Source organism: Oncorhynchus clarkii, chromosome 19 (assembly GCF_045791955.1).
Source record: "Oncorhynchus clarkii lewisi isolate Uvic-CL-2024 chromosome 19, UVic_Ocla_1.0, whole genome shotgun sequence".
NCBI lineage: Eukaryota > Metazoa > Chordata > Actinopteri > Salmoniformes > Salmonidae > Oncorhynchus > Oncorhynchus clarkii.
The window spans coordinates 26553265-26580029 of NC_092165.1; the positions used below are offsets into that span (position 1 = coordinate 26553265).

The 26765-nt window shown below is 45.9% G+C and overlaps 1 protein-coding gene across 1 annotated transcript in view; it reads right to left on the minus strand.

The window, feature by feature from the left end:
* LOC139374983 (nesprin-1-like) overlaps nt 1-26765 on the minus strand; it is a 141092-nt gene that overhangs the window by 90886 nt on the left and 23441 nt on the right. Inside the window, exons 18-58 of the mRNA XM_071116288.1 lie at nt 24880-25023; nt 24460-24627; nt 24072-24230; nt 23614-23778; nt 23220-23354; nt 22816-22974; nt 22306-22514; nt 21347-21455; nt 20944-21108; nt 19384-19551; nt 18872-19048; nt 18374-18514; nt 17983-18143; nt 16549-16699; nt 16152-16282; nt 14963-15059; nt 14456-14554; nt 13910-14097; nt 11062-11185; nt 10679-10845; nt 10266-10419; nt 9936-10139; nt 9451-9622; nt 9057-9315; nt 8280-8459; nt 7935-8085; nt 7589-7747; nt 6968-7150; nt 6616-6717; nt 5852-6055; nt 5404-5611; nt 5153-5265; nt 4689-4894; nt 3986-4427; nt 3468-3640; nt 3185-3272; nt 2551-2772; nt 1636-1800; nt 1039-1395; nt 622-758; nt 246-423 (exon numbers count right to left, since the gene is read on the minus strand). Of these exons, the coding sequence (XP_070972389.1) occupies nt 246-423; nt 622-758; nt 1039-1395; nt 1636-1800; nt 2551-2772; nt 3185-3272; nt 3468-3640; nt 3986-4427; nt 4689-4894; nt 5153-5265; nt 5404-5611; nt 5852-6055; nt 6616-6717; nt 6968-7150; nt 7589-7747; nt 7935-8085; nt 8280-8459; nt 9057-9315; nt 9451-9622; nt 9936-10139; nt 10266-10419; nt 10679-10845; nt 11062-11185; nt 13910-14097; nt 14456-14554; nt 14963-15059; nt 16152-16282; nt 16549-16699; nt 17983-18143; nt 18374-18514; nt 18872-19048; nt 19384-19551; nt 20944-21108; nt 21347-21455; nt 22306-22514; nt 22816-22974; nt 23220-23354; nt 23614-23778; nt 24072-24230; nt 24460-24627; nt 24880-25023 (7074 nt within the window). The remainder of the gene's footprint in view (nt 1-245; nt 424-621; nt 759-1038; nt 1396-1635; nt 1801-2550; nt 2773-3184; nt 3273-3467; nt 3641-3985; nt 4428-4688; nt 4895-5152; nt 5266-5403; nt 5612-5851; nt 6056-6615; nt 6718-6967; nt 7151-7588; nt 7748-7934; nt 8086-8279; nt 8460-9056; nt 9316-9450; nt 9623-9935; nt 10140-10265; nt 10420-10678; nt 10846-11061; nt 11186-13909; nt 14098-14455; nt 14555-14962; nt 15060-16151; nt 16283-16548; nt 16700-17982; nt 18144-18373; nt 18515-18871; nt 19049-19383; nt 19552-20943; nt 21109-21346; nt 21456-22305; nt 22515-22815; nt 22975-23219; nt 23355-23613; nt 23779-24071; nt 24231-24459; nt 24628-24879; nt 25024-26765) is intronic.

A 26765-nucleotide genomic window follows, 5' to 3' on the forward strand; every position in this document is an offset into this window, starting at 1 on the left:
AAGGCCAGATCGTTCTTCAAGATGTTCAAACGTTCATAGATGACCAGCAGGCTCAAATAATAATCATAGTGGTTATAGAGGGTGCAACAGGTCAGCACATTTAGGAGTAAATGTCAGTTCGCTTTCATAGCTTAGCATTCAGAGGTCTAGACAGCAGGTGTGGTAGGGAGAGAGAGAGAGAGGGAGAGTGGGAACTGATGGACTAGGATTGATTTTGAGTCTAGGAAAACTGGCCCTTAGTGTACCTGTATCTTCTGCAGGCTGGAGGAGGCCTCGCTGAGGTTCTGAGGCACGTCAAAGCACTTGGCTGTGATGATCTTGGCGTTAACCAGCCACTGCTGGAACTCTCGGAAAGTGGCACGGAACCGCTGCTCCAGAAGCTTCTCTTTGCTCTGGCATTCTCTGGAGGCCTGCAGACTCAGACTAGGAGGGAGAAGAGAGGACCAGATACCAGACCAGGACCAATTACTTTTACACAGCACCTACAGGGCGGTATTCTGACTTGAGATCTGATTCTGCACGCGTAACTTTCTGTGCAAGTCTCCCATTGACATCAGTGAATGGTTTGCGTGAAAGTTTGAGTATAGTAGGAATCCTCCATCCTGCTGCTGACTGACTCACCTGTTGTACTCCTTGATGAGGGAGGACACTCTCTCTGACTGAGTGCCCAGGTCCCTTGAGAACCGCCATAGGTCGTTGAGCTGGGACTTCAGACTGTCTGACATGGGCTCCACTTTAACCAGGCCATCCAGAGTGTCCTGGGTGGCACACACACAAAATGAGAAGATGCTTTAGAGGAGAGGGAACGGAGGATTGTGGATGCCTGAGTATATGGCGATTTTGGGCATTTAATTTTCACTTTGAAAAGTCAACACTCATCATAACTATAACGGATCCTTCCTTTACTGTTGCATTCCACTTTGGCATTGCATCAATACTTGAAAAAAAAAAGTATATATATATATATATATATATATATATATATATATGTATATATATATATATATATATATAAGAATAACCGCAAAGGAGCCTTACTTTTGCAATCTGCCAGCCCTGCACGGCCTCCTCCCCGCAGTTTTTCCCCTCGGTCTGAGAGAGTCTGTCTCTCCACTCCTGCAGCTGACTGCTAAACTCCTGCAGGTTCTGCTCCAGCTGAGCAGCCAAGCAGTTAAACTCCTGTTCTGAGCTGGCGATCTGAGAGAGCGCAGTCTCCAGGCCTGCCCTGGTCTGCAGTGCCCCACGCTCCCAGTGCTCCCAGGCAGACAGCAGGGCTGCCTCCTCCCTCTCCACAGCCTCGAAGCCCCCGGAGCCCGTGTGGTCCCTCGCTGCAGCCCCACAACGCTGCACCCGGCTGAGACGCTCTCGGCCACACTGCCTGGAGTCTATCAGCTCCTGGATTGGAACATGGAACATTTGAACAGGAAACATTCAACTGTTACTGTTCCTGCCAACGACTCTCCATCCGTCACTAGGATGTCCTATAGAGGCTTGGCGCAGACAGAGAGACATACTTTTCCTTACGGGAGGGTAACATTTATTACATTTTTTTGCATGTGCCTAATGATTACTTTGATGTGTCAATGATGTGTCAACAAGGTGTTTATATTGTATGTGATGATTGAACATCCTCACCCGAACTTTGGCGAGCTTCCTCTTTACAGAGGTGGAGTCTCCTGACAGATCCGACCAGCGCTGGAGCTCCTCCCTGGCAGAGGTCAGCCAATCATTGAAGTCCCTCACAGCTTCCAGGTAGTGCTCATGCTCTGTCACTATGTTCTCCATGGCGTGAACCTTACTCTGAGGGGTGGACGGCAGACAGAGACTGAGTTAGGCTGTGTCAGATTTACACATCGAGTACACTGTGAACAAAGACTGGATATTGTCTTGATGCATTAACATCAATGCAAGTCGATTACAACAACCAAACTAGATGAATTGAGGCTAATAACCCAAACAGATCGTCAGACTTTTTTTTCTCTTTTTTAATTTTACCCCTTTTTCTCCCCAATTTCGTGGTATCCAATTGTTGTAGTAGCTACTATCTTGTCTCATTGCTACAACTCCCGTACGGGCTCGGGAGAGACGAAGGCTGAATGTCATGCGTCCTCCGATACCAGCCGTACTGCTTCTTAACACAGCGCGCATCCAACCCGGAAGCCAGCCACACCAATGTGTCGGAGGCTACACCGTGCACCTGGCAACCTTGGCTAGCGCGCACTGCGCCCGGCCCGCCACAGGAGTCGCTGGTGAGACAAGCAGAACCCTACCGACCAATCCCTCCCTAACCCGGACGACGCTAGGCCAATTGTGCGTCGCCCCACGGACCTCCCGGTCGCGGCCGGTTACGACAGAGCCTGGGCGCGAACCCAGGGACTCTGATGGCACAGCTGGCGCTGCAGTACAGCGCCCTTAACCACTGCGCCACCCGGGAGGCCCAGATCGTCAGACTTGAACTGAATGTACTTATGTAGTTATTAGATGTAGTTATTACACAAAGGAGAAAAGCATGTATCTAACTGCCATCCTTTAGGAGCAAGGCTTGATTACCTTGACGACAGCGGTGATATCAGCAAAGTGTGCATTGAGCTCCATTCTCTGCTCTGGTCCGAAGGCCTGGTCGCCTGTCTTCTCATGCAGCTCTGAAGCCTTCTCTGTCAGCCTGGCCAGTGGTGCTGTATGAGCCTCCACGTCAGCCTGCAGGGCTCTGAGACGCTCCAGGAGAGAAGCCTTTTCCTTCAGGCCTGGCTGCTGGGCGAGCGCCAGAACCACCTACATTTACATTGACATTTGAGTCACCTAATAGACGCTCTTATCTTGAGAAACTTACATGCAGTGCATTCAAGTAAGGAAGGTAAAACAACCACATCTCAATCAATAAAGTATTTAAAATAGCCGATATATGCTAAATCAGTGGAAGAAAAGATAAGTTGAGAGGTTCTACCTGCTAAAAGAGGATTCTGAGATAATTGGCTTTAATGTTCCGAACCCTCATTGGTTTGAATGGTGTCAGCAATTTTTTATCTTGTATTCTTTTGAACTTAACATGAATTGGGGTATTTTTAGTATTATATGGTATACAACATTGAAGAGAACAAGGCAATGTCAATAACTCAATTTAGACAAAAATGCTGATAGAACCTTATAGTCCCAATCTCTAAAAGTGTGCACAGCGAAATCTCACCTCCTGCTCTACAGACTCCATCCACTGCTGCAGCTGACCCTTACTCTCCTGGTAGCTACTCCACAGGGCCACCGTCCACTCTAGACGACTGGGTTGGTCAACACAAGAAAACAAGCACAAGCACACACACACAGATTAACACACACAGAGACGTGAAAGATTGGAGCATACTTACGGGTAGTGAGCAGCTTGTTATACACATAACATCATGTATTGTGCTACTCCAAACTGCAGCAAGAGATTCACTGTAGTTGTACCGGGGTAAACGGGCAGCGTACTGTACCTGTGACAACTCATGGCGGTCATGAGCATGTTGGCCCAGGCATCCTTTAGGTTCTGTAACTGGGAGCGGATGGCCTCCTGTCCCTCCACACTGTTGTGCTTCAGGACCTGCTCGCCCTTCCCTACCGCCATGTTCAGCTTCACCTCGCCCTCGCCCTTCATCAGCAGGATGTCCTGGAACACACATGAAGAGCAAAGCAAACTTTATTTGCTTTGCTGAAGACTTGTTCAACATCCATGTCGACCATTTCCTCATTGAAACATTGACCTTCCATGGCTCGTGTTATCCCAAAGTAGTGGTTCTCAACCTGGGGTATTAGCACCCCTGGCGGTACCTGGCCTGTCCACAAGGGGGTACTTGGGAGGACTCATAAGAACATAGGCTAATGATTAGTTGCACATGAGGTACTTGAGGTAAATGTAACGGGGGGTAAAGTAACCAACAAATATAAAATGATAACCCCTGAATTAAGGTCTCTATCATGGCTACATCAGCTTCAGTTTGTCATGTTGTCTGACCTGTACAAGTCCCAGCCTCTTCTCCAGCTTCTCCTTGTTCCCCAGTGTACTGTTGAGGCTCCCCAGTCGTTCCTGTACACCGTTCAGCCAGGACCAGGTGCTCTGCAGGGTCTCCTCAAATGCCTGCTGTTCCTGTAGGGTCATCTGGCAGCTCCGCAGCCTCTCCCTCACCCTCCGCAGCAGACCTTGGTGCTGAGACTGCAGCCCCGCAGCCGCCCGCGTCTCGCCACCGTCGCCCCGTCCACCTTCGTTCAGGGCCTGCGACTCCTGACACAGTCGCTCGAACGAGTCCCTTTCTTTGAGCATGTCCTGGTGGTATCCCTCCACCCTCTCCAGTGTTGCCTTCTCAGGATCCCTGTGTTTCTCCTCAGGCAGCTCTGTGTTCAGCCTCTGCTCCATGTGCTCCAGCCAACGCTTCAGCCTCTTCAGACGCCCCTCAAACCTGACAGACAGAGATATATCACCATTTAACAGTCACAGACTCATAGACATCTATGACTGTATCCCTCAGGCCTACTCCTGGGCTCCAAGGCTGCATCTCAATATTCTATAGTTCTAACTCTAGAAGTTGAATTTTGCCCCATCTGTACTGAAAGAACAATATAGGACAGAGCAACACCTGGATAGGCCTGGATAAGTGAAGTTGAGGGAAAGGAGAGGAAGTCTCTTTATATTATTGAGATCCATCCCAAGTATCTCTTACCCATTTAGTTGTGCAGTGCTGTCCTCCAGGGCCTGTTGGTTGAGTCTACACTGCTCTACGAAGCGGTCCCAGTCCTGCTGGATGGAGGAGAGGTGCTGCTGCACCTGGCCAGCGCTGGCCTTAGGGAGATGGAGAAGGAGCTTCTCTCCTTCCTCACACACCTGAGTCAGACGCACCTCCCCTTCCTCCACACGCTCCAGAGCCCCCTAAACGATAGGAGGACACATCTTTATACTGTATGTGACAGGGCAACACTTGCACAAGTAATTAACTGTTCAACTGCCAGTTTCCAGGGCACAGATTTAGTTTAGTCCTAGAATTTAAAAAAACAGACTCAATGGAAAAATGTTCATTTTACTCCAGGACTAGTCTTAATCTGCGTCCGGGGAAACCTACTTTAAGAGACTGAGGATTAATGGTATAGTTAAGGGTTGTATGGGTTATATGTTGTGTTCGGACTGTACCTTTAGCTTCTGGAGTTTGCGCTCCACGATGCTAGTGTCTCCTGATCGGTCAGAGCACTCCTTCACTACCTCCCTCTGCCCAGACAGCCAGCTGTGGAACTCCCGAACCAGTTCTACAGAACAAGAGAGACAGTGATTATCATCATCCTCGTCATGGTTGTAGAATATTGCAGAATAGAATACAGTAGTGTAGTGCAGAATAGATATAGCGATAGATCAATCAATCCATCCATCAATTCAGTCCTTCTCACCATTGAAGTGTTTTTGCAGGCCGTGCTGCAGGGAGGCCAGGGTCCTGGAGGAGAGCTGGTTGACAAACTCGTAGCTCTTGATGAGGTCAGTGAGGGCACTGCCCAGCCCAGCCAGCTCCTCAGAAGGGTACTTCCGACACAGAGTGTTCAGGCTCTCCCTGGTAGAATCTATGCTGCCTTGCTGGTTCTGAAGGTCCTTCTGGAGGTCCTGTCATGCAATTCACACACATATGAGTTCCATACCTAGAGCAATAATAATATACAGAATAACACGTGTGAGCATTCAGAAAAATAACTTAGTCAGGAACTCCTGGAAAGAGGTAAAGGCCTTGCACAGAAAATAGTGAAGTGGAGAGCCATGGTGATTCCCTATGCTCACAAGAGGGTCAAGTGGACTGAGTCAAGTAAGTTCTCAGGTAAAAGCTGTTTCAATTCAAAATCTACCCACCTTGACTCTGCAGATGTCCTCTGGGTCAGAGCCAATCGGTGAGCTCGTCAGGGATCGCTCCATGCTCTTAAGCCAATCAGACATCTGAGTAATGTAGTCCTCTAGCTGCTTCCTCTGGGAGCTGAAGTCCCGGAGGTTTCCACTGGCCTGCTCACACAGCTTCTGCACCTGGCTCATCTTCTTCCTCAAGTCTGCTTCCAGCACCTGATAGAAACATACAGAAGATCTTTAGCTCCCTTCTGAAGTTGTATGGGGCAAGGTCTGTTTTTTGGGAAAGAGCTGCCGGTCTTGTAAAATGTCCTTCTCAATCTCTCTCTACTCAATTTGAGCTCCATTTGTGGTTTTAATATCTAACATAAATTTGCACTTCATGACTTTTTCTAGACAAATGCTGTCAAGGCTTGTAGTTGAGTTTGTGGAACACTGATCCTGTTATCATAAAATATGAAGTTCTTATGAGGCCCACGCTAGGTCCCTTGCTCTTTAATCCCTTAATTATCTCTGTTCCAGTTGTTGCTCCAGTGGGAGACCAGAATCATATGATGAGATGAGATGAGCACGAGTTTCCCAAAATGTTCGTAGCACTATTGTTCATTCATTGCCTACCAATGGACTACAAATAATCTCAGTTCTTCAAAGGTTTTAGGAAACTCACAATGTGTCAGTTAGTTCAAAAGTTTGCTTCAACATACATAACTTCAAACAAGATTTTCAAAAGCTATGGATGTCTGAAGTCTGGGCTTCAAAATTATAATGAGCAACACCTGTAGTTTGGATGGAGTTTCCTGGCTACGGCTGAGATGCTTCAGTTCTGACACTTTCCCTTGCAGGTTTACAAGCTTGTGCTCGTTTTTTCCCATCTCCACCTATACATAAGGGAAAAAAATGGAAAATGTGATTTAATCTATATGTTTGAGCATTTGGGATTTGCAGAAATTAAAGGATTGGATGATTAGTGGATTTGGGATGCAGTATCTGAAAAAATGAATTGAGTCAAACTGATTGGACAGAATCATTTAGCAGACAACTTTAGCTCCACCATTCTCCCGTTTTAAAGGGTAGTAGAAGGAACATCTTACTGTGTATCTGTGTCTGGTGTGTCTCAATGCATCATACCTGTAATGCAGAGAGTTTGGTCTCCATCCGCTGGCTGTCGTTGAGGTTGTTCAGGCTCTCACTGAGTTCCATCACAGAGTTGGTTGTCCATCCCTCGATCTCCTCGCTGATTTGGCGTACATCGTCCCATAACGCCAAGCTCTGGATCAGATGTTCAATGTTGTCTTCAACCCTCTCCGACACCTGTAATGTAAAGGGACAAAATCAACCTCTGTAAATTCCCAAAATTGTGGAGGCAAAATAAAACACGGAAGGCCAAGGAACACCTGAAGAGGACCTGCACAAACAGAGATGGACAAACTGAAATACTCATGGAAGGAACTTGAGGGAACTTGAGAAACTGTCCCAAAACAGAGTGCTGTGGAGAACATTTGGGGATCACCTATGCTCCTCACGGTCAGATTAAAAAGGTCAAATCAAGACTCCAACGGACTGTATCACTATTGTACCTCTTGTTTTTTATTCAATTCAAAATACTGAATATCCCACAAGGGGCAATGATGTAGGCTGGCATGCAGGTGCATAAAAACAACATTTAACAATCAACATACAGCACAGCAACAACACACCAATAGTGGATGACCTAAACTCCTCATGGCAAGGCTGGAAATGTAGACTTACATCGAGCCACTGGTCCACCAGTGTCTCCATGTCCTTCCTCAGTAGCTGGGTCTCACAGTCTGAGATCTTCTTCAGCTCACTCAACAGCTGCTTCCCTTTACTGGAAAATTGGTCGAGCTCACTTTGCCTGGCTGACGTCTCCGCCTTCGCTGCTTCATGCTGCACAGATGAAGAATGGGAAAACAGTGAGAACGAAGAGCAACAAACTTTTATTTTGAAGTGATTACCTTTATTTTGAAGTTCACTGTAGCAATATAGTAGCAATAACAAGATACTAGCTGGTAACAGTGTACTAATGTTTAACACAAGTTTATATGAGAACTGAGATGAATGTCATTATCCTAACCTTAGACAGCGCTCTCTTGGTCTCCTCATGGTCCTTCAGAGCAGAACCAATGTCAGCCACAGCCTCAGTGTTCTCTGTGATGGTTGTTATGGATGTCTTCAAGCTCTGGTACTCTCTCATCAGCTCCACCAGAACACTGCACTGCTCCTGTCTGCCAACAACCGTACAACTCTTACTATAGGATTAATTTGTGTGTGTGTGTGTGTGGGGGGGGGCTACAGTTTTGCTAAGTTTTGCCATTCTTAAAGGGTATGATAATTATATGTCCCTGATTAGTTTAGAGGCTTTGTGATAGAATAAAGACCAAACTATGTTATGTTATGCAGATGACAGAAACCTACACACCTGTCAGTGATGAGTCTCTTGGTGTCTTCCCAGGTGGTTTCCAGGAGGCTAATTTCTCGGAGAACCTCCCCAGCCAGCTCTGCATCTCTCTGGGCTAGCTGCTGGCCCTTGTCCCTAAGCCACTGCTCCTCGTGTTGGTGAGACTGGAGCTCATCCTCCAGCTGGTTGAAGAACCGCAGCCTGGATACCACAGAGAATGAGAGAATTAGGAGGGACTCATTTACAGTCAGCTATTCACAACTCACACATTAGAGCAGGGTTCCCCAACTGGGTTCCTGAATTTGGCCCGTGGGTGATTTGATTAGGCCCCCCCAAGTTTCCAATTAAAAAATAAGCAAATCAGCTCCAAGTGATTTTAATTTTGGGAATCTGTTCCAAACTATTCCCACTCATAATAGAGGGGATATACTACTGTATGTGATCTTATACAATGTAAGCAAGGTTTGAAAAGATTATGGTTTAGTCAACTAATATGTCTGTTTGGGATTCTTGTCAATTTGCTAAATTTATTAGGAATTAGGAATTAAGTTCCTAATTATGTTCCGGCCCCATGACGATCCGCTCAAGAAATAAAACGACCCGCGGCTAAATCTAGTTGATGATCCCTGCACTAGAGAGTATTGAAGAGAGAGAGAGTAGCAGGGTATGGCCCAAAACCTAACTTGAGATCAAGTTGCATAACCATTGCCATCAATGCATGATGTCTTCCAAGTTAAACGTGTTCAATTTCATGTTTGAATTCTGCTCTTTGTGACACTAGCATTAAACTGTAGCTACCTCTGCTGCAGGGCAAGTGGGCTGGGTTCTCTGAGGCTCTGGTGGTCCGCCTTCTCCTCGATGTCCTCCACACTCTTCAGCAGCTGCTCCTTCCTCTGCCTGAAGGAGCTCCACAGCACTCCCAAAGCCTCTGCCTCACTTTGCTTGGTCCCCACCAGGTTCCTCACCATGTCTAGCTCTCCGCTGAGACCATCAGCCAGCACCCGGCACGACGTCCGGGTGCCTCCCTCTGCAGTGCTGCTCACCACGTGTAGGTGGCCTTCAAATCAAATCAAAACTTGATTTGTATAACACGCCGTACAATGTAGCAAGACAAAGTGCAGGGTAGCAATACAATTCAGAGGAACAAGTACATCAAATAAATAATAGGAAATTAAATCAATCATAAAAATACCTTTACAGAGGCTGCTGTCCAAGCTGGCTGCCAGGTTCTCCAGTCTGCTGATGTCTGGGACGATGGCCTCCAGTTCTCGCTGCAGCTCTTCCACCCGACCCCGGTCCCAGCTCCCTGCGCTCTCCACCGTTTGCCTCAGGCCTCGTAGTACCCCTGCAGCTGCACCGTGGGTCTGTAGGCATAAGACAGGCTGTGTTTTTTAACTCCAACATGTTAACCCCTTACACTCTATTTAACAACTTTTGAATGACTATCCCAAACCTTACCTCTTACCTTAACCCTGACCCTAACCTTACCCCTAAACCTAACCATATTCCTACTTATTGAATGTTTACTTAAACAGGTTTCAGCAACATCTGGGTACTTGGAAATGATGACCAAGAAAGAATGCAGGACTAAGGCAAGCTAGCCAGCCAAAGCTTACCTTAACATGTTGTCTGGTCATGTTGTAGGACCTATGCCCCCCTATTCAGCCTATATCTTACCTCCAGCAAGGCCTCTAGCTTCTCCAAGCAGTCCAGACGGACTTCAGCCAGCTGCTGAACCTCCAGGTAGGGCTGTAGGCAGCTCCCCTGTCTCCCCTGGAGGAGCTGAGCATCTTGGGGATCACACAAGGCACACAGACCCTCTGTCTGAAGCTCCAGGCTATCCCTCACACCGCTCTGCTTCTGAAGTGCAGCCAGAGTCTCCTACAGAAGACCATATAGGATGCAGAGGAGTAGGAAGATGAGATGTCATATATAACACTGTTATTACAGATATCTCACAGTAGAACAGACAAACAAACAAAAAACATTGTTGACCGTAGTTCGTACCTTGACTTGGGCCACAGCAGGCTGCAGGTCAGTGATGTTGACCTGGGAAGCTGAGTGTAGGTTGGAAAGGAGCGTCTCACTCCACTGAGAAAACGTATGCAGGGCCTGGTCAAACTGCTCCACCTGGGACAGGTGGCTCTGGAGCTCCTGGATTCTGTACAGTATGCAAATAACAGACAAATCTATCAACTGTGTGCTGTGCAGTAGTAGTAAGACCTAATTATGTTGGAAATGTGATGTGACAAAACAGACTTGATTTGGAAGATGTACAGGATCCATCTGCCAACAATGACAGTCTGTAGTCAGTAGTGCACTACATAGTATAGTGAATAGGGTGCCATTTTGGAGGCAGCCTGATTGAATCAATGTGTTACTGCTGAACCGAGCGACAAACACACCATCTTCTGACTGACCTGTGAGGGATGTGTTCATTCTGGGAGCTCCATCTCTTCTTCAGCTGCTCCAGGTCCTCTCTAAGCTCCCTTGCCCGCTCCACTGGAGCAGTGGGGTACAGAGATGTTCCCAAGGTCACCAGGCCAGTATGGAGGGGCTCCAGCGACACCACCTCATACTGCAAATCCTACAGAAGACAAGCTTTTGTTGAGAATCTACTCCAGCAAGCCTTTCAACAAAATGATTTCCCATACAGAGATTAAATCTAGTTCTGGACCAATAAACACCTTTAATGGAGAATCTTCAGGCTTAATCTGTCTCGGAAACTGGCCCTAATTACATATGGAACCATGTGCAGGATCAGTCCAGGAACAAAAATAAAAAATGGATGAATTTACAGTACCTGCAAGTCTTGCAGCTCACTCTGTAGCTTTGTTTTATCTGCAGGCAGGCAATGGCTCTCAGGTTTGGATGTAGACTCACATCTCTCCAAGCAGGATACAAAGCTAGAACGATCCTTCTCATACCTGAAACAAAGTATCCAAGTTTAAAGATCCAATGCAGACATTTTTGTCTCAATATCAAATCATTTCTGGGTAACAATTAAGTGCCCTACCGTGATTGTTTTAAATTAAAATGTTCAAAAAGAAACAAAAATAGCTTCTTAGTTAGCAAAGATCAATTTCCCAAGCAAGATTTTGCTAGGGCTGTCTGGGATTGGTCTGAGATGGGAGGGGAAAACTAGCTGTTATTGGCAGAGAGGTTTGGAACTCTTTCTTATTGGTCTAACAAATGTACCAAAATTCAATCCCACCAAAACAGGATGACATTTCAAGCAGTCTCTTCAAACAACGCTTACACTATAAGTGCATTATCATCATTTTCACAATTTCCTAGTATTATTCCAAACTAGGGCTGTGGCGGTCATTAAGTTTTGTCAGCCGGTGATTGTCAAACAAATAACTGTCGGTCTCACGGTAATGGACCATTAATTAACACATTGAGCATCTCCTGGCTTCCACAAGCCACTGATTGTCACGCCCTGACGATAGAGAGCCTTTTTATTCTCTATTTTGGTTAGGTCGGGGTGTGACTAGGGTGGGTAATCTAGGTTGTTTTATTTCTATGTTGGCCTGGTATGGTTCCCAATCAGAGACAGCTATTTAGCATTGTCTCTGATTGGGGATCATATTTAGGCAGCCATTTCCCCACTGTTTTTTTGTGGAATCTTGTGTATGTGTAGTTGCCTGTGAGCACTCCATAGCTTCACGTGTGGTTTGCTCTTTATTGTTTTTGCGTTTCACTAATAAAAAGATGTGGAACCCATATCACGCTGCGCCTTGGTCCGAATGTTATTTTGACGATCTTGACAGAAGATCCCACCAAATCAGGACCAAGCAGCGTGCCAGGAGGAGAAGGTATCCTGGGTATCTTGGGAGGAGATCAAGGAGGAGAAGATATCCTGGACTTGGGAGGAAATAATGGGAGGACACGAAAGCCTTCCTTGGAAGCAGAAGGCAAGGAGAGAAGGGAAGACAGCGACGACGCCGGGGTTCGCGGCCACAACAAAAGCCCAAAGAACAGCCCCAATAATTTCTTGGGGGGTGGCACACGGGGTGGTCGGCGGAGCCGAGGAGTGAACCAGACCCAATCTGGGAGAAGATGGAGAAATTGGAGGAGAGTGAACGGAGCGAGTCAGAGACCGTCAGTGAGTTAATGGAGAAATTGGAGAAGAGAGAAATGAGAGAGTTGTTGTGTTGGTGTATGATGCACGACATTCGCCATCAGTTTGCTGCCACCTGAGTCAGCTCTCCGTACTTGTCCTGAGGAGCTTGCTAGCAGTCTTGTAAAAAACTGTGCCGGCTCCACGCACCAGGTCTCCAGTACGCCTCCACTGCCCAGTACATCCTGTGCCAGCTCTCGCACTCGCCTTGAGGAGCGTGTCATCTGTCCGGTACCATGTGTGCCGGCTCCACGCACTAGGCCTCCAGTGCACCTCCCCAGTCCGGTACCACCTGTGCCGGCTCCACGCACTAGGCCTCCAGTGCACCTCCCCAGTCCGGTACCACCTGTGCCAGCTCCACGCACTAGGCATCCAGTGCGCCTCCCCAGTCCGGTACGTCCTGTGCCTGCTCCTCGCACTCGCCCTGAAGTGCGTGTCACCAGTCCGGTGCCACCTGTGCCGGCTCCACGCACTAGGCCTCCTCGCGCTCGCCGGAAGCCTGGTGCGTGGAGCCGGCAGGCTCCAGGCTTCCGGCGAAGGTTCACAGTCCAGAGCTTCCGGCGACGGTCCCCAGTCCAGAGCTTCGGCCCAGTCCAGAGCTTCCAGCGACGGTTCCCAGTCCAGAGCATCTGGCGACGGTTCACGGTCCGGAACCTCCTGTGACGGTCCACGGTCCGGAACCTCCTGCGACGGTCCACGGTCCGGAACCTCCAGCGAGGGTCAACGGTCCGGAACCTACAGCGAGGGCCAACGCTCCGGAGCTTCCAGGCACGGCGTCCAGTCCTGCTCCATGGCAGGAGCCTCCCTCTGCCTCGGTACCCAGTCCGGGTACGGTGTCCAGTCCAGCTCCATGGCCAGAGCCTTCCTCTGCGCCGGTGCCCAGTCCAGGCACGGCGTCCAATCCAGCTCCAAGGCCGGAGCCATCCTCTGCGTCGGGGCCCAGTCCAGGCACGGCATCCAGTCCAGCTCCAAGGCCGGAGCCTTCCTCTGCGTCGAGGCCCAGTCTGGGCACGGCGTCCAGTCCAGCTCCAAGGCCGGAACCTTCCTCTGCACCGAAGTCCAGGTCAGGTCCGGTGTCCAGTCCCGCTCCATGACAGGAGCCTTCCTCTGCGCCGATGTCCAGTCCAGGCACGGCGTCCAGTCCTGTTCCATGGCCAGAGCCATCTTCTGCGCCGGTGCCTAGTTCAGGCACTCCGTCCAGTCCAGCTCCATGGCTGGAGCCTTCTTTTTCGGCGCCGATGTCCAGTTTTAATTATGAGATTTCTGTTGTTTGAATTTGGCGCCCTGCACTTTCATTGGCTGTTGTCATATCGTCCCCGTTAACGGGATCTAAGCCATAAGAAGTTAATTAATAAATGTACAAAAACTAGTGTTTCAGAGCTAAAAGCCCAGTTTCCCAGATTCATACTAAGCCTAGTATTGGACTAAAAAGCACTTTCAATGGAGGTTCTTTAGATGCTTTAATTGAGGACTATGCATAATCTGTGTCTGGAAAACCTGCCCTCTCCCTCCAGCCCAGCCTTCCTACTTTTGCCATAGAGACAGCAGTTTCTCCAGTGTGTTCTGTTTGTCCTTGGCCTGCCGTAGACTCTGGTCATAGCTGATCTGTAGAGCTGCCACGGCCCTCTCAGCCTGCTCCCTGTCACTGAGTCTACGTGCCCCAGCAGACAGGGACAAGAAGGCTGCCTTCAGCCTCTCCAAGCTCTGGCACACATCCTGGGAGATACAAAGCAAAAACCACATAATTAAATAGAACATTTTACTAAAACAACACCATATATTATATATAGCGCTACAAAGACAACACTAGGGAAAAGACAGCGAGACAATATTGTCAGTCAAATGGCAGAACCTCATAGGTGGCAGTGTGCCAGGGAGATGATCTGAATGTACAACCTTAAAGCTAAAACTGTCTATCTCCAGGGAGAAGAAACAGCAGAGGGAGCCAATAGTGGTCTTATGTCTGACATGAAATTAGGATAATGAACTAACCTAAGTAAGTAATTAAATAAGTAGTTAGTAAGATACAGTCAGTATATCGTAATGATGAAACTAGAGTGAATGAAAGACATACCATGTGGTTCTGGAGTCCTTTGTAGGTCTCTGACGAGGAGGTACAGGAGGTGACAGGATGGTCCAGTTTCTCATGGAGATCACCAAGAGTTGTTTGGGCCTTTATTAAAATAATTCAGACAATCATTGACTTTGACATTCATCATCTGCTCCAACACCTTTAAAGGGATACTTCGGGATTTTGGCAATGATGCCCTTTATCTACTTCCCCAGAGTCAGCAGATACCCATAAACTACTAGTCATTGCGCTAACACTAGTTAGCATTGGCTCACGAAACTAGCTCTAATTTCTTTCATACTGGACACAGAGACATAAAAATGGTATCCACGAGTTCATCTCTGTGGAAGTAGATTAAAGGCCTCCATGCCAAAATCCCGAAGTATCCTTTTAAGGGATATTTTAATTGATTCTAAAGGTGACATATAGGTAGCTAGTGGTAATTCTAACAGTGATGTCTCGTTCTCCCGAGGTTACTCGGGTAACCAAGACTCTTTTTGTCAGTCGTACCTCTTCAAGGCTAGTGTGGAAGCGGTGCTGTGTGGAGGAGCTCTCCTGTAGCTGTCCATTTAACTGGTCTACACTCTCTCTCAGCTCCTCCCAGTACCTGAAGATGAAAAGATAATACTCAGCAACTTTTTGTAGCAAAACGTAGAAGATAAACACGCAGGTTCAAATCAAATCAAATAACATTTTATTGGTCACATACACGTGTTTAGCAGATGTTATCACGGGTGTAGCGAAATGCTTGTAAAAGGTTCCAGAACAAGATGTCAAAATATACTCAGTGACCAGTATATTAGGTATACCCATCTACACTGAGTGTATAAAACATTAGCAACATCTGCTCTTTCCATGACATAGACTGACCAGGTAAATCCAGGTGAAAGCTACGATCCCTTATTGATGTCACTTGTTAAATCCACTTCAATCAGTGTAGATGAAGGGGAGGAGACAGGTTAAAGAAGGATTTTGAAGCCATTAGACAATTGAGACATGGATTGTGTATGTGTGCCATTCAGAGGGTGAATGGGCAAGACAAAAGATGTAAGTGCCTTTGAACGGGGTATGGTAGTAGGTGTCAGGCGCACTGGTATGAGTGTGACAAGAACTGCAACGCTGCTGGGTTTCTTCATGCTCACAGTTTCCAGTGTGTATCAAGAATAGTCCACCACCCAAAGGGTATCCAGCCAACTTGGCACAACTGTGGGAAGCATTGGAGTCAACATGGGCCAGCATCCCTGTGGAACGCTTTCGACACCTTGTAGAGTCCACGCCCCGACGAATTGACAATGTTCTGAGAGCAAAAGGGGTGCAACTCAATTTTATGACTGTACTATTGTTTTGTACACTCAGTGTAGTACCAGGTCGGACCACCCTTGCCCTCAGAACCGCCCTATATCCTTTGGGGAATGGATTGTACAAGGTGTGGCGTTCAAACGTTGCTCAATTGGTTTCAAGGGACTTAACATGTTCCAGGAAAACATTCCCCACACCATTACACCTAAGCCAGCAGTCTATACCGCCATGGACTGCTGCTGCTGCTTACGAAACAAATATTTATGTTAAAAAAATGGCATTAACAGTTCTGTAATTTAGCAGATGCTCTTATCCAGATAAATGCACATTTACATCGCATTTAGATGTTTACAGTCAGTGCATTCAACCAAGGTAGGTAAAAAAATCCACAAATCAGTACCTGCCAATCTGGGTGAGCCGGGCCTTGACGCGGGCTGCCTCCCCAGAGGAGATAAACTGGGCCAGAGCCTGGGAATCTGCCTCTAGCTGGGAGAACACCTCCACCCTGTCCCCCAGCTCAATACCCACTGCCTGGGAGGAGTGGGGAGGATAAAGATTGTTAGGGGACTAAATGCTAACGTTGATTAATTAGCACTTTTCTCAAATGTCAGATCAATAACAAAGGTTTTACTGTTGGAATGGGGTCATTCAAGTTAAGTTATGAGGGCTCTGTTGAAATGATCTGTCCCTGATTTGGATCAAAGATGGAAAATCTTCGAAACAATGAACATGTTGTGCATACCGTCTAGGGAAATTGTGCTGAAACATACATGAAATGCAGAGGTTGCTGACAGTACCTTTACTGTGTTGATCTGTTGTCCAAGTGGAGCAGTGGAACTCTTTAAAGCATCCAGCTCTTTCTCTTTCTCAGAGATCCACGAAGAGAAGGCCTCAAACTCTGTCCCGAACCGGTCCCACTGAGTCTTCATCCCATCAAGAGTCTTGACACTTGAAAAGGAGAACGATTCATTTAGCTCAGTGATTCTCAGCTGGTAGGTCGGGAGGTTTTGAATGGGTCGCAGGTGTCAGACTTTTTATTTATGTTTTCTTTTGCTGGGATGAAAAAACACTCTGAACTTTAATGACTAAGAACACGTATAATGTGTGTAGAAATTATAATGAAACTACATTTTACAATCATTTAATCTCTGAAAAGATTTTTCTTCAATCACCATATTTTAAGCATATTTTGTTGATTTTGTGGTCTCAAACCAGTGAGTTTACCAATGTTCTTCATTAAGAATATGATTAATAGCCAGCAGCAAGCCAGAGCATACCACCCTGCATACCACTGCTGGCTTGCTTCTGAAGCTAAGCAGGGTTGGTCCTGGTCAGTCCTGGTCAGTCCCTGGATGGGAGATCAGATGGTGTTGGAGGGCCAGTAGGAGGCACTCTTTCCTCTGGTCTAAAAAATATCCCAATGCCCCAGGGCAGTGATTGGGGACACTACCCTGTGCAGGGTGCCGTCTTTCAGATGGGATGTTAAACGGGTCTCCTGACTCTCTGAGGTCATTAAAGATCCTATGGCACTTATCGTAGGGGTGTTAACCCCGGTGTCCTGGCTAAATTCCCAATCTGGCCCTAAAACCTCATGGTCACCTAATAATCCCCAGTTTACAATTGGCTCATTCATCCCCCTCCTCTCCTCTGTAACTATTCCCCAGGTCGTTGCTGTAAATGAGAATGTGTTCTCAGTCAATTTACCTGGTAAAATAAATATGGAATTATTGACATTTACTGTCAATATAGCATACTTTTCTTTCCTATTGAATAAAAATATTATGTGAATATTGGGTCGCGACTAAGACAACCTGGTTCAATTTGGGTCTTGAGGGAAAACCACTAATAAAATAAAACTGTGTAGGTAGACAACACAACAAATATAATTCAGGGCCCGTATGCAGGGTAGCCTAGTGGTTAGAGCGTTGGACTAGTAAGCGAAAGGTTGCAAGTTCATATCCCAGAGCTGACAATCTGTCGTTCTGCCCCTGAACAGGCAGTTAACCCACTGTTCCTAGGCCATCATTGAAAATAAGAATTTGTTCTTAACTGACTTGCCTAGTTAAAAAAAAATCATAGAGTAGAAGTGCTGATCTAGGGTCATGTTCTCCATGTAATGTTAATCATTATTATCTAAAAAACAAAACTGATTCTAGATTAGCACTCCTACTATGAGAGCGTTTATGAATACAGGCCCAGATCAGAAGCTTGACGAGGAGGTGTTGTATTACTCTTTCTTGAGGCCAGCCTCCACTTTGTCCAGTTGTTCACTAAGGGAGCGGGCTTGCTTCTGTAGCAGGGTGCTGTTCTTTGGGCCGAGCTGGATCTCTGCTGCTTTCCTTAACAAGGTGTTCACCGTGGAGGCTTCTGCGTCACTCTGCTTTAAAAGGACCTGTTATGACAATGGAGAATGTGAGAGTCAGAATGTGACTGGCACGTTGTGATATGACTAAATTGAATTATTCTTGAAAGGTTTTAAAATCTTAATTTCACATCGCAACATGTAGCCTGAATAGCAAACCTTTAATGTAAAGACATGATACAGCCCTGCCAACTGTCAACTATCCTTCAAAAGTGTCAAATGCCACACTAAAATGTTCACAAAATTTACTTCTCCCTCACCCTGGACTGGTCCAGATCAGTAGCCAGGCTCTCTGGGCTGCTGAAGTTGAGGTCTCTGTCCATGACAGAGCGGGCCCTTGTAACAAACTCCTGCACTGCCCTCTGCTGACCGTCAAACTCCTGCCACGAAGACAGGGTCACCTGGGGGACAAACAGAGACATTCAATACACAGACACCCTGACACCTGGGGACAGGGACATACAGGTAATACACATATGAACAAATGGGGACATTCAGCACACTTATTAACACCCTGATATGGTCTGCATTGTTACATCTTGAGCAGGGAGGTCGTTTCTAATCAACAGCAAAAAAAAACACAGGTAAAAAAAGTACTGGACTAAGAAGCACTTTGAATGGACTATCTCAATTAAATACGCTTTTTAGTCCAGAACTAAGATGAATCTGTGTCTAGGAAATTAACCCTAAGGCTCTGTAACACTGTGCAAGAGGATTTCCAATAACCCCAGACAGTACATTCTGGTGAGAGAGGTCACCTCTAACTCCTGCTCCTGTGAGTCCATGGTGTGGTCCATCTTGCTGAGTGTTGTCTCCAGACTCTGCAGGTCCTGCTGTAAGGTCTCCCCCAGCCCCTCCTCAGCCTGTAGCTGATGGCCCCTGGTGATCTGCTGCTGCACATCCTTCCTCTTCATACGCAGACGCTTCAGCTGTTGCTGCACACGGACAAGAGACAACCAAGATGTACGTGTTGGAATGTCATGCAGATGCTTTACATGTCATATACTGTATTACTGTTTGAAAAAAGAATGCATCGACTGTTCAGTATGACAAGAAAAATGACATTTCCAACAACCACAAAAAAAAACATCATTTTCTTTCATGAATACAATGTAAAGTTCCAACAGCCAGGGCAAGGTTTGTTGCTCCAACTCAATCATTTTACATCGCATAAACCTTTGAGAATAGTTCAATCTAATCAGAAGCAATGTGCGGCCAGTTATCCATCTAACATAGACAGCCAGTGGTGCTCCACTCCAGTCCGACTTACCTGGTGAACCTGGAGCAGTTGCTGGGCCTCCCTGACGGTCTCAGAGTCCAGTATCCTGGTCACTTCCTGGTGTACCTCCTGCTGACCCTGCACCAGCTCATCCAGCGTACCACGCACCTCCTCCCTGAACTGCACACAGTCCCCCACCGCCAGGACCAACTTCTCAGACTGGGAGACAAAAACACAAGAGAATATAATTTAAAAAAAATTGAATTCCCATTTCCAAACAAAACAAATGCAGGACCTAGACACCAAAAACATGACTTAGACACCAAACATTACTGAGATATCTCGCATTCAAACCAAGGTGCAAGAACAGTGGAGCAAACTAAAGAAGAAAATATATTCAACAACTCTTGCTATAAGGACAATGGAAGTTGGTAAAACAGACTTGGAGACAACACAGAGGAAAGCGAAACAGCCTCACTCAGTGATAAGGAACCCTAGCTGACCCAAACAATCGATAACATATCACCTTGAGGTAGTGATAGTAGTGGATCGATGATGAAACCACAGAGGGAGAGTATCAGGAATGTGGGTTCAATATAATGTTGTGGTTCTGACTGTGTGGCCCGGACAAGGGTTATGCTACAGCCCTGGCTACCTGGCTAACAGTATGTTGATTTATATTAGACTATTCTTCAATAAGACAGAGACTATATTCAATAGAATAATTCAGCTCCAGGATTGATCCAGATAGACACTGCTAGGACCTGTAATAAGGATCACTAATGTCAATCTGGAGGAGATAGGTTTCTCATGGGACAAACTGTTGCAAAAGACAGACTTCAGCAACAGAAGAGTGTTGCAGCCATCGAGTTCTACATGCAATTCTGACTATGGTTGCAGCCCTATGTCCTACAGTATCTGGAACGACGAGAACTAAGTAAGTAAGTTATGGGTCTTTCCATGTCATTTCAGCAAGCCATGACACCCAACATCTCAGATTGTTCTGAAATAGTTTATTTAGTTAGAAATACATAAGACTAGCATTTATGCACAATTATTTTGTTTAAATCTAACTTGATGTGTGAGAAATTAATCTAATTGATTGCACCTAAATTAGCCATTTTAATTGATAGGATTCATATACTATTCAACAAATATAGTACCTAACATCTGATTTGTAACAAAATAAATTGTAACAATGGGTAAGACTTGAGGAATTCAAAATAAATGGACAAATGCCAATCCCACCATAAAAGCCAGTATACAGTATAAGTTCTCTATGTCTGGCAAGTAGTATGGAGCTGCGGCTTGGAGTATTGCTTCTTCAACCTATGCAATCTATTCTCAGTGAATTTGGTGATGTTTTTTCCCATCTTCAGAGAAATTAGTCATTGAAGTTGTTAGGTTTATGTCCCATCCTAAATCCTGATTTCAACAGGCTGACCACTAGATGGTGCTGTTCCTGCTATTAGCTTTAAAAAAATATATGTTTCTAACTACATACAACAAACAATCTGAGATACTGGGTGTCAAAACTCCTATTCTTTGTGCTTTTTGAGGTGGAACAAACCTTATGTAATGTAATGCCCTTCCCAAGCTTAATTTCCTTACCTCAGTTAGATAGAAGAGGAGGCCCTTGAAGTTGGTGGAAAGTTTATTCAGGGCCCCAGCCTGCCTCTGTGCATCTGTCTCAGAGGAGATCTCTATCAGCACAGACAGACGGGATTTTAGCCAGCCCAGGTTCCCCTCCTGCAGCTCTGCATCGTTCCTCAGCTCCTGGAGAAGGGAGAGTAAGGTGTCAACGGTTACTGTTCTGTACAGTGTTTTTTAGCTCAACAGGGTCATAATGAGTAGGGCACACCATTGAAAAACATTTTGAAAAGGAAAGCCCAGGTAGTCCCTCCCTGTTTTAGTCCATTTATGTCAGTTTGGTTCCTAATGAACCCGACGACCCTGATGTCTTTAAAACATAAAGTATATGCATTGTCGTACACACAGGGGGACTCCAACTTACTGTAATGGTGGACTTGACCTGTCCGTACTTGCTGGGGTCATTGGCTCGCTTCCTCAGCAATCTGAGTTGGCTCTCTTTAGACGACAGCCAGGCTGACAGCTCAGAGAACCTGGGATGAAGATGGGCAAAGTATGATCATACTGTATATCTACCCAATATTTCAGTTTTCATTAGGTTTAAATAGTAAATAGATTAGTGGTTTGTTACAGTGGTGTCATTTCAGCTAAACCTAGGGTATGGCAATGTGACAGGGTGGGGGGTGGTTGAGGAAGGGGGGATCCCCCCACCCAATACATTTTTCAAGCTCATTTAGTGTATTTCTACACAATTTAAACATTCGAAAACAGCGAAAACAAGCAACATTTACTACAGCCACTATCATCTAGCCTCATTCCCTTCAGTCGATATTAGGTGATTTATCATTCTACAAACATACAGCAATTAGCTGCTGCTCACTAGTTTAGTGCCGGGATTAAAAACTCTAGTTTAGTTTCATGTGAAGTCAAACAGCAGTTACCTAGCCATCTACAGCCATCTTCCACCTCTGCACTGTTTTAAGAGAAAAGTTGCTCTGTTCACAGCAGATGCCTCGACTCGGTGTGGTCTAAAGACATCCCACCCGCTCAGCCAGCCAGAAAAAAGCCTGCCCTTCTATCCGCTAAACTGCATTTCCCTTTTAATCAGGATTGGAATGATTTCAGTAGCCTATTTTAAATTGTTGGTGTTGAGCTACGCTACGGTATGGCAACTGCCATACTCTGCCAAACCCAGTTGACGCCCCTGGTTTGTTATTAGTCAGTGCATAAATATGGACAGTGAGTAATGAGTGACTACGAAAAGGCAGAAAAGGTCCTTGGACTTGAAACAAAAACAAAACGATATGTTATGATGATTAATAAGATAATACAAATCATCATCATGACAGTCTTGGATCAGCATCGTTGGTGAGGCCTTATTACCTAGTGTTAAACTCCTTCCACTTATCAGGGTGATGCATCAGTTTGTGATGGGTGCTGTCTATCTCCTCCCGGAGTTCAGAGTAAGCCTTCTTAGAGCTGTCCAGAGTCTGGTGGACTGGGTCTCTGTCCGGGAGCTTCTGACACAGTTCCTCCATCAAGTGTAGTCTCTTCTCACACAGAGACTGAGGACCCTTCTCTCTGAAGAAGCCCTGCAGAAAGGTACATTGTTAATGTGACAAACTCTATCACAGGAAGACATCAAGTGCCAAATACATTGACAATCATCAAACAATAACTTATATCATGAAATGCAATTTCTGAAATATGCACTGTGGACCAGCACTGTGATTGTGATAGATTTTATTCTACAGGGTAGAGTGACAGTCCCCACACATTCACTGCCTGATATGGGCCAGATCATGTGATCTCGGCAAAGCAAACTGAGTTGCACCATGGAATAGAGATCACTATTAGATCAGGATGGAGACCACAGCCATCAACCCGTCTCACCCTGTGTTCCTTGACCAGCCTCTCGCTCCCCATGCCAGACAGATGTCTGTTCTCCCTGGTCAGCTCTGACTGACACTCCTGAAGGGAGACCATCAGCTTGCTTCCCTCCACCTCTACCTTCAGTTGCAGCAGGTGGTAGGGCGCCTCTGTCTGGACATCCTGAGAGAGGGAGGGAGGGAGGGAGGGAGGGAGGGAGGGAGGGAGGGAGGGAGGGAGGGAGGGAGGGAGGGAGGGAGGGAAAGAAGTAAAGAGTGAGGGACTCTTTCAGTCTCACTGTTAACCTGAACATACAATGAAGGTCTATCCAGGACTGACGAAGTGCACAAGACATTGAAGAGGAATTTGATAGGCTTTGAATGATTATGATAGCTAGTACGTGTCCTTTCTGTCAACATGGCACCAACCTTCCAGTGTTTGTGCAGTTTCCTGACTGTCTCTTGCAGACTCTGCTGCTCCTGCTCTGGCAGGATGTCTGTCAACTCATCACACGCTTTCAGGAACGCATTGAGGACCCGCTGGTCCAACTGCCCAAAGAACTCCTGCAAATATTGACAAATATTTGTCACTGAGATTTTCCTTATGATCCTACCTCTCCTTCCCTTATCTACTGATTCCCTAGTCAAGATTCACCTGGTCCAGATCTGTTTGTGCTGTGCAGCCAAGTGTGCAGCCATTGTCATGGCAAACATTAAACATAAGAGTTGGCAATGTCACAAAAACAGATCTGGGACCAGGCTAAGTCCAGATCATACAACATCTAAAACCCTGGTCCTATCCATGAGCAAGCTCTTGTCTTACTGTGTGTTTTTTGAGCAGGTCTTCTGGGTGGCCTCTCTCCGTCAGAGAGGCCTGAGCCACCTTGAGCACCTTCTCCAGCTCGACACGGGACTCATCAAACCTCTTCATTAAGCTGCTGTTGGCCTCCATGTGTTTCCTCCAGTCAGTGGACTCCTTGATCATGGCCTGTGACACACAAATACAGACATACTCACAAGCAGTCTCATCATCACCATCGTGTCCTTCAGGGACAGTACAGTTATACTGAATTGATTTGAACATGCTGTATAGCGCGGCTACGTCATTCAGACGCTCTCTCCCTCACATTACACAGTGCGCTACACACGTTTCCTCTGTCAAAACCCCATGATTGATTGATTGATCAAGATCAATTATGTTTATTCATTCATTTCCAAAATTACACACAGCCCTAACCTAACCGCGAAGCCTGCAGTGCCATGTATAGTCATGTCTAGTACCCGTGAGGACGCCTGCAGGTCAACAACTCTCTTCTGCAGCAGGGCCATGTCCATGTGCTGTAGGGTCTTACTGCTGTCCAGGGTTCTCTGGATGCCCTGATGGTTCTTCTCAATCACTGTCAGACACTTCTTACAGCTCTGGGTGAATGTCACCAGCTCCTGGAGAGGCAGAACCAGGATAGTAGAGTTTAGAGACTTTGGGTTACTAGTAATAACATAAATGGGTCAATTAAGCAATTTGTTCATGTTAACTAATTAGGCGATTAAGTAGAATTATGTTTTGTTTATGTAGAAAGTCGGTCTAACAGTTTGAATGGCAACCAAAACCTAATCCCTCAAGCACGTTTCATCACTCATTCTGTTCAACCCCTGACCCTCCTGATCTCACTTGGCATTTCTGTTTGAAGTCCCCGGGGGCCTCTGAGTCCCTGGAGCAGGTGATGTGGCTAGCCTTCTCCAGAGCCTGGTAGAACCCTGTGATGTTCTTCTCCATCTCCTCCAGAGGGGGAAGCAGTGACTGGGCCTCCCGCAGCAGCGGCAGACACCTCTCCCTTATCTGGTGGAAGGAGGACACAGTGAGAGAGGTAGTGTTAAGGTCATCTGGAGAGGAATGGCTGATCGGAAAGACTAGGTGATAGACAAGAGGTAATCACTGATCTAACAAAGTTGGCTTGGTGAAAGCGGGGCTTCCAGTAAATAACTTTCAGCAATCTAGTAATATCTGATCAATGATTATTCCAAGGAAAGGAGGAGGGGAAAGATGCAATTTTGAACAATTCGAACAGGAACAGGTGAGCTGGATGGTCACCTTGCTCATCTCCTCCTTAATAGAAGCCATGACAGCCAGCATCGTTGAGACCTCATCCGGGGATGTGTCCTTGGTCAGTAGTTGGGCGGTGCGGGTGGCTGTCTTACAGGCTGCCTCCATGGCAGGCACTTTGTGCTTGATGTCCTGGAAAGGGATGCGGAAGGACAGAGATCAAACATCGGTCCATTCCTTCTTACTTTAAGTATTTATGTATTCATTAATTGATTTACCATTTACGTAACCGGGAATATCTATAAAGAACAAATGTTTTGATTTACAATAACAGCCTGATGACATTGCAACAAAGTGAGCCAAGCTGAGGTAGTTCAATAGGTAGTTCAATCAATTTTGAAAGAAAAGCAAATGTGCATGTTCTGTATGTTCTGTGTGCCTTCAGAAAGTATTCATACCACTTAACTTATTCCACATTTTATTATGTTACAGCCGGGTTATATTGAGTTTTATCTCAACCATCTACACACAATACCCCATAATGACAAAATGAAAACATGATTTTAGAATTTCTGCACATTTATTGAAAATGAAATACAGAAATATCTCATTTACATAAGTATTCATACCCCTGAGTCAATACTTTGCACCTTTGGCTGCGATTACAGCTTTGAGTCGTCTTGGGTATGTCTGTATCAGCTTTGAACATCTGGATTTTGGGGATTTTATCTCATTCTTCCTTGAAGATTTTCTCAAGTTTTTTTTAATTGCACTGAACAAAAATATAAACGCAGCATGTAAAGTGTTGGGCTCATGTTTCATGAGCTGAAATGTATTTTTTTATTTTTTATTTAACCTTTATTTAACTAGGCAAGTCAGTTAAGAACAAATTCTTATTTTCAATGACGGCTCTAACCACTAGGCTACCCTGCCGCCCCAAATGAAAGATCCCAGAAATGTTTCATTCACACAAAAAGCTTATTTCTCTAAAATGTTTGTTTACATCCCTGTTAGTGAGCAATTCTTATTTTCCAACATAATCCATCCACCTGATTAAACAGCATGATCATTACACAGGTGCACCTTGTGCTGGAGACAATAAAAGGACACTCTAAAATGTGCAGTTTTGTCACACAACACAATGCCACAGTTGTCTCAAGTTTTGAGGGAGCGTGCAAATGGCATGCTGACTACAGGAATGTCCATCAGAGCTATTGTCAGAGAATTTAATGTTCAATTGTGACCCATTTCAGGAAGCTAGGCATATGTCGCACGTCACTACTTCACAGGAGAGGCATGTGAACCGTAATAACAAACTTGTATTCCATATGTGAATATGAATCAATTTGTTAAATTACGAGCCTTGTTGGTTTTAGCGACGGAAAAAGCCAGGAACCTTCCCGCTAGCCATGATTGGCTGAGATAATGGATGGGCTGGACATCCTGGGAGATGAGTTTGGATTGGTCCGCCATGTAGCATGCTTCTGTCTATAACATGAGCTGCTAAGTATGTGTTGGCGTTACTCTGGACCCTGATCTCTCTTTCGACAAACATATCAAGAATAGTTCAAGGACAGCTTTTTCCAACTTTGTAACATTGCAAAAATCTGAAACCTTCTGTCCAAAAATTATGCAGAAAAACATATCCATGCTTTGTCACTTCTAGATTAGACTACTGCAATGCTCTACTTTTCTTGCTAACCGGATAAAGCACTAAATAAACTTCAGTTAGTGCCAAACACAGCTGCTAGAATCTTGACTAGAACCAAAGAAATGGATCATATTACTCCAGTGCTAGCCTCTCTACACTGGCTACCTGTTAAGGCTAGGGCTGATTTCAAGATTTTACTGCTAACCTACTAAGAATTACATGGGCTTGCTCCTACTTATCTTTCAGATTTGGTCCTGCCGTACATACCTACACATACGCTATG